At 44.1% G+C, this 7,173-nt stretch overlaps 1 protein-coding gene across 8 annotated transcripts in view; it reads left to right on the top strand.

Moving 5' to 3' along the window:
* The window catches only part of LOC103377105 (rho GTPase-activating protein 12), a 43,834-nt gene that overhangs the window by 25,453 nt on the left and 11,208 nt on the right, over positions 1-7,173 (top strand). For 7 of the 8 annotated variants that reach the window (XM_017031782.2, XM_017031785.2, XM_017031783.2 and 4 more), the window contains exon 3: positions 6,477-6,749. In XM_017031782.2, the coding sequence (XP_016887271.1) occupies positions 6,477-6,749 (273 nt within the window). Of the gene's footprint in view, positions 1-4,613; positions 4,861-6,476; positions 6,750-7,173 lie in introns of those variants that run through there. The other variant, XM_025054427.1, reaches the window with a different exon arrangement.

Below are 7,173 nucleotides of genomic sequence, written 5' to 3' on the forward strand. Positions count from 1 at the left end.
GCAGTGCAGCATCTTTATCAGCTGAACAAAGAGGAAGCAGTTTCTACCAGACCATTTGTGCTGAAACCACGCGGCCAGGAGTTTTTTTTTATCAGCAACGGGTTGTATTACCGCAGACACATGCTGACATTTTAGCCAAGCACTATCAGCTCGGGACCCAAAGGTTAATTTCTCGCGCCTGGTTCAGATTGTGAGCCTTGCCGAACCCTGTGGTCCGTGAAATGAAAAGGCGCTGTCGTCATCCTGATGAGTGTAAATATGCTGACTCACTTTCTTTCCAAGGTTTTCCGGGATTTGTGCCTCTTTCACAAATCCTGGCCGCGTTTCGCTGACTGTTGTAGGTGCACACAAACTGCCTGTGAAGTGGGCCAGGTCTGTATTAGATATGAATTCTGGAAACACACATGACCTTAGTGAACCTGCAGAGCAAAGATGGAGTTGGTCGCTAAGGGAAAGTGAAGAGCTTTTTTTATGTGTGTGTGTGTGTATGTGTGTAGGAAGGATTGGGGGTGTTTGGTCTGTGAAGTGCCACAAATGTGATGATGGGGGTGTGGGTAAATGTGCTCTGGCTTGATGCCCAGTGGGATTGAAATGTAGGTTAATCTGATCTTATGAACATGACATGAACATCATTGTCATCAGCAGACGCACCACCGTTCTCCTGGGAGTAGCAGCAAAGTCGGCAATGGAAGGGGACGGTGGGGCGTCGGCTAAGTCTGGGAGCGGGGGCCGGTTTGGTAAAGACAGTAGAGACAATACGTGGTCATGACTTAAAGTAAAAGGTGGAAATGGTTTCTTAATTGTATTCTCTCTCTCTCTCTCTCTCTCTCTCTCTCCCTCCCCTCTCTGTCCCCTTCACACCCTGTGGCCTGTCCTCACACGTCTCTGCCTGACACGATTGGCCCACTGTCACCATAGTCACGGACAGAGCTGATCACTGTGCCACCTTTTCCTCCCCACCACACTTTCTTTTCTAATTCAATTACACAATCACATTATGTAATGTAATTACAGGGGAATTGTACACACGCTCTAGGGTGTGACACGAATGAAGACGCCAACGGCAGAACACTTTAAAAGGGAACATTTTAACCCAGGAAGGGAGCTAGAGTTTGGCTTAAGGACACAGATCACACTTAAAACCCACAACTTTATCGAAACCAGTATTTCCCAACCTTTGTGAGCCTCGGTTATTATTTTAAATCAGGAAAAAACCACTGAGCCCCCAGACAAACGTGTCAGGTGTGTTTAGTGGAACACAACACTTAGATACTCACAGGAATTGAAGAAAGACACTGGATGCTCTTCTTCAACAGTTTTGTGTTTCTGTCATTTTAAATGTTTATAGCCATCTGCTGCCACCTAGTGGAATACTATTTGTCTGCGTTGCTTTTCACTTCTTGTTAAGAATCAGTGGTGGAAAGAGCTAGCTGTTCTGGGAACAGGGACTGTGTAGCCTCACATTACCATGGAACAATTTCAGGAACATGTCTTCACATGAAATCAGGTGACTCTGCAATCAACACAAAGGCTGTGGTTCCAGATATAATTTCATTGTTTGATTTGTGCCTCAGATTACAGGTCTACGTCTGATTCAGCAGATTTTCTAGGGTCAGATTCTCATCTTTCCTTTTCAGTGTTTAAATAAATGGTGATTAGCGCCATGAAATTCTTCGGACTGTGAAGGGAGAGGAGACGTTCGACAGGTACATTCCTGTATGCACAATTTATTGATGTCAAAACACAGTTTTAGAATAATGGACTAAAAAGAATTTTTTTTTTTTTTTTTATTGATGTCAAAACACAATTTTAGAATAATGGACTAAAAAGAAATTTTTTTTTTTTCATTTTTGCAGAGCAGCTGATTGTTGATTTCACTTTAGGCCCAGTGAATTGGTGCTTCAGTTAAAGGCAGTAAAATTTTGTGACACACTCTTCAGTTGTTCATTTGCTCCACTTTCTCTATCCTGGGAGCGACTGCGGCAGCTTTGTGAATCACCCGCAGCTAGGTGAGTAAGCTGCAGCTCAGGCAGATAACAGAAAACCAATGAGGCATCTGAACTGCTGCTGCGTGGACAGTGTGGAGAGTGTCTCTCTGCTGCAAAGACTCAGAGGCAGTGTCCAGATGCAGCACGGAGATGCTGCAGTGTTGCCATGTGTGCACCAGATGAAACCCCTCCCCCTCACTCTGCTCCCCTCATGGCCAGATACCTCACTGTAGGATGCTCGCTGGATTCCTCCCTCCCACAAAAGCAGAGGGGACACCTAGTGGATTTAGCGTCTAACTACAGTCCCTCCACACCACCGCTGCCCTTACTCTGACCTGCACTGCATTATAAGCAGAATAATTTATGGTTTAATTTACAGCACACAGCAGGACACGGCAGGGGGATGGGAGTTCCTGGTGTAGAGAGTTGTACTGTCAACACCCAGATTAAAAAAAGTTTGCAGTGTCGCATGAAGCAGACGATAATCTCATTTGGCTCCATTAGCCAGAAGATTCTCTGCTGTGTGTATGTGTCTGTTCCTGTTTGCCTTTACATTCTCCATTAGACCCATGGGAGGAATTAATCTCCCATTTCCATGCCTGAACACAGGTCTCCGTGCTGCATAATTCTCTTTCCCAGGATTCTGCGTCGTGCCGGACTGGTAGTCTGGAGCTCATTTATCATAGCTGTACAGTGATGCTCGTGAAAACCCCCCCAAGTGCTAAAGCCTCCCCCCTTCCCTCTGCCATCCCTCATTCACTTCACATCAGCCAATAATCTGCCTGTGAAATTACAGTGGAGGTGAATTTATAACCCAGCTCACAGTGTGGTAAGACTCACCTGAGCGATCACAGATGTAGACGTCAATATTTTCACTGAAGTTTCTCTCAGTCTCACAGAGACATAAACATTGATTTAAGGATATTAACCTGCGTTTGTCAATAAGTTTTAATCAGATGCTGTGGTGGAACAGGGAGTTAGTGTCAGTCCAGTACACACGTGCTTGAAGTATGGTTCAGAAAAGAACAACAGGAACAGAGGGTGCACTATAGATTAATGCCTTGGCTCTAAAGCTGCGCCGCCACCTAGTGCCTCATCAACCCTCACTCGTCACCCATTACATTACAATTCACCCGGAGTCATCTGATTGGCTGCTTCAGGTCACGCCACCTTCACTGCTCCACCAATCACTGTACCCCTTTAGGTAACATTCAGTATTTACACATCCACCAAAGTCCAGCCACCGCCATGACATGGAGCTAACATTTGATGCCATCACGAGCGTAAAGAATTGGAAAAGACAGAAAATCCCATTTCCCTGAATATATTTCTGTAGCCCCAGCCTCAGACTGTAAAATATTATTAAATATTAATGTTGGTGTCAATGATGGTCACAGAATGCCCCGGGTGATATACAGAAGCTGAACCTTCTTCATTCCCTGCGGCTCCACCCTTCTGTGGCTGTCACAGTGGATCGACTAAATCCATCTCACAGCATCACTTGCCTCCTGTACAGTAAACACAAATAGCTTGGTGTCAGACTGGTCAACGTCCACGAATCAGCTGTTGTTTTCCTCTAGTCCTCCTACAGTCTTAACAACCACCTTAATAACTATTAAGCCTGGCAAAAATGTTATCGCTGAATAACCCCATTGTATGTAACTAAGGATGTCCGATAATATTGGCCAACCGATAACATCAGCCCGATGTTATTTGTAAGACTCGTTAGTGTTTTTTCCTCCGATTACAAAAATCTGATAACGCAATGCCTGGGTTTTGACAAATGATGTGTGCCTTAAAAATTGATTTGGGGAAAAACGCCTGTATATGCAGGTGAAAGCCATTAGATGGTGGCATAGCAGGCCATTTTATTAAGCTATTTCAATAATCAGGGGATTGTATACAGAATACTGCCAGTTACTCATACAGTGGTTTGTAATAAATAAATGTTACTAGGCCCTTAATAATATTTCAAATCATATTAGCATTTATATATCGGCATATAATATATGCCGATAATGTAATGTCTCCTTCATATTAGATGTCAGCAAAAAGTTAATATCGAACATCCTGAGATTTTACCCTAATTCTTCTTGACCATGAGGGTGAGGGTTTTCAGTAATAACTAATAGGACTACCAGTAACTACCTGTTACCATGTCAGAGGAGAGCATTTTCTACCTGTTCCGTGTCACTGTTATTTGCCTCCAGTTTAGTAAACGGATACATTTTGTAACAATATGACAGAATTTCAGCATTAAGTGTAGAATGTTTTCAAAACTCTGCTCATGTGTGATGAAAGACCTCATCTGCATTACAACACTGATCACAACTGCCAAAGTCACAGAGCTGTGTGTTTCCCCTGGGCTGTAAAAATAATGCCTTTGTTTCCTGTCTTTCTACCTGTCTTTCTGTCACTGCACATCTGTCGCCATGCTCTTCTAAAAAGGCAACTTTGTTGACACTCATGTTTTTTTCAGAGCTCAAAGACACATGAGCGATTTGTGATGTCTGATTGTGGCAGTGTTGGGTGATTATTACAGAGCCTGTGGTGAATGACACTCAAACACACTGACAGAGGAAGCTCTGACTTTTTTCTGCAACACACTTCCTGTTGTGTCAGAGTAGTTTGTGTTATCACGCTATGTGCACCAGAAAAATCTCGTTCCCTTTTTGATTCCCTCACGGTCACTCTCACATCGTGTCTGCTGGGGGTCCTGATCTGTCCGTAGGGCTGGAGGTGCGGAGGACTGTGCTGTCCAACGCAGTGGCTCTGGCGCATCATCATGCGGCGAGCGTTCAGTGTGTTTAGAGGTTACAGGAGACCCGGGGAAGATGACGACGAGGTGTTTGTTTGCAGCCGTGGAAACAAGGTGACGTAACAGATTTGGAAGGTGATGGAGATGTATGGCTTTGGATTCTTCATCATTACAATATTATGGAGTGCAATGTATGGATGTCTGGAAAAACTTTTCCAGCTCAGCCTTGTCTTTTTTGGTGCAGTGGCTGCAGTCAGTGTGATGGTTGATGTTCTGTGATGTTCTATGAGGAAGAGTCAGTGCACTACTATACTGTTGCATAACAATGTTAGAGCGTCTGCTGTCTGAATCTGATGAAGGGCAACACGGTGGAATAATGGTTAGAACTCTTGCCTAACAGCAAGGCATCCAGTCTGATGTATATAATGTTTCAATGACAGTAAAGGCGAGGAAACAATTCACTTAAACCTGTTTCACTCTGCAATGTCTGTTCATTCTAAATACCTCACACACCGGCTGCTGCTACTTCCTGTGTCTGGACTGAATGGAAACTAAATGCGTTTGACCCCAGCTTCATTTTCAGAACACATTTAATCAGCTGCACCGAGACTCTGCCTTTATCACATGATCAATCCCTCCTAACCCCAATTAATTCTGGAACACACTGGCAGACATCTGTGTTGTGGTGAGCGATGACTCAGAACTCTCGTTCGGCCCAGTCATCTCTTGGTGGTTCGCCTCCAGGCCGAAACACTTGCTGTGCGTTAGAGTGGAATGGCTAATAGAAATGAGAGCAGCAGGAGGAGACGGAGAGATTTCCAAAAGTTCTGAGTTTGAATATCTGTGTCTATAGAACAGTCAGATCTGTTCAGGCACACACACACACAGATGCTCCTCATTAAAACCAGAGGGGGGCAGTGTTGCTGTCCCTGACTTCAGCTTTCACTTACAGCTTTTGCATTTGGACATTACAAAAAAACAAAAAAAACAACAGTTTTGTCGTCTGATCTTTTGTGGCTTTTTTGTCACTCCCAGACACAGAACACCAATGAAACCCATAATATTTTTTTTCACCAGCAGGACGCCGTTGAATGCTGTGAGGTGTAGCCATGGAAACGTAGCTTTCTGGCTTTTGTGTTGTGACCTTCAAACGCTGCCAAGTTTTTTTTTTTCTTTTTGTTGACTTAAAAGAAAACCTGCCGTGTCGGCGTGGACACAGTGAGGCCACGATTAGAAATAGTGTTGTTAGTTGTTCCTCAGTTGACAAGTATAACGTTTACTGATTTTAATCTCTGATAAAATCTTTGTTCCTTATTTACTTCTTCTTCTTGTCGTATTTATTCAAGTGTTGTTGACGACACGGTTGCTAAAGAATGGACTTTTCTCCTGACAGATGCAGCCCCTCAAAGTGTCCTTGGGTAAATACTGATTTTGTCTGTGCAGACGGCACTCAAACGCATCTCACTCTAACACAGATGTTTAAGGCATTTAACAGGGATTTACTCCTGAGTAAACGTGGACAAGAGCAAAGAAGTCAAACATCGAGGGTCTTCCTCCTGGGATCAAAACCAGAATTTAGTAAATTTCTGCTCTAGCTTAAGAATTTATTCCTAATTGTTTTTAAAGATCACACCTTGTTTATTAGTTTTTTTGTTTTTTTTAATTAAGAAATGTTTGCACCATATCTGCTGATTTGACCATCGCTGACCTGTCGTCTCTTTTTCCTCCAGACAACGTCACCTCCAGGCCAGGGCAGGTCAGACTCTCCAGTTTACACCAACCTCCAGGAGCTGAAGATATCCCAGTCCAGTCTGCCTCCCGTCCCCTCTGGCTCACCTCTCCACATCCTGGGAGACTGGGAGACCCACAAAGATCTGAGCGGCAGGCATTTCTACTACAACCGTGGCACGGGCGAGCGGACCTGGAAACCGCCGCGCACCAGAGACACAGGGGGCAGCACCAGCAGCTTCAGAGGGGAAAGCCAGAGCATAGCAGAATATGAGGTAAGGGGTTAGGGGTAGAATTTATTTGGGTAATCAGACACTTAAAAATACCTTTGGGTTACGGCCCAGACCCTTGAGCAGACAGAGGAACTGCGACTGTCAGTGTTGTCGGAACAGACGGTGGTGAGTGTGTGGGGTTGTGGTTACTGAACGTAAGGAAACGAGAGTAGCTTTGATGGAGGGAAGTTATGGTTTCCTGTTGGGTTGTTTTCACACCTCAGGCTTGTTCAAACTGCCACCATGTGGTGATTTGTTTTATTGCATTATCATGAATGGGGAAGAGTGTGGTGGCAAATTGATATTTACCGACTTAGATGAATGATATTTTTTTAATTTTAGGACAGTGTTCTGCAACCTTCCAAACCTAGAGAGCCATTAAAAAAAATTCCAGTAACTGCTATGTACTTTCTGTCAATCATGGTTC

The sequence above is a fragment of the Cynoglossus semilaevis genome, chromosome 3, assembly GCF_000523025.1.
Source record: "Cynoglossus semilaevis isolate Cse_v1.0 chromosome 3, Cse_v1.0, whole genome shotgun sequence".
NCBI classification, from domain to species: domain Eukaryota; kingdom Metazoa; phylum Chordata; class Actinopteri; order Pleuronectiformes; family Cynoglossidae; genus Cynoglossus; species Cynoglossus semilaevis.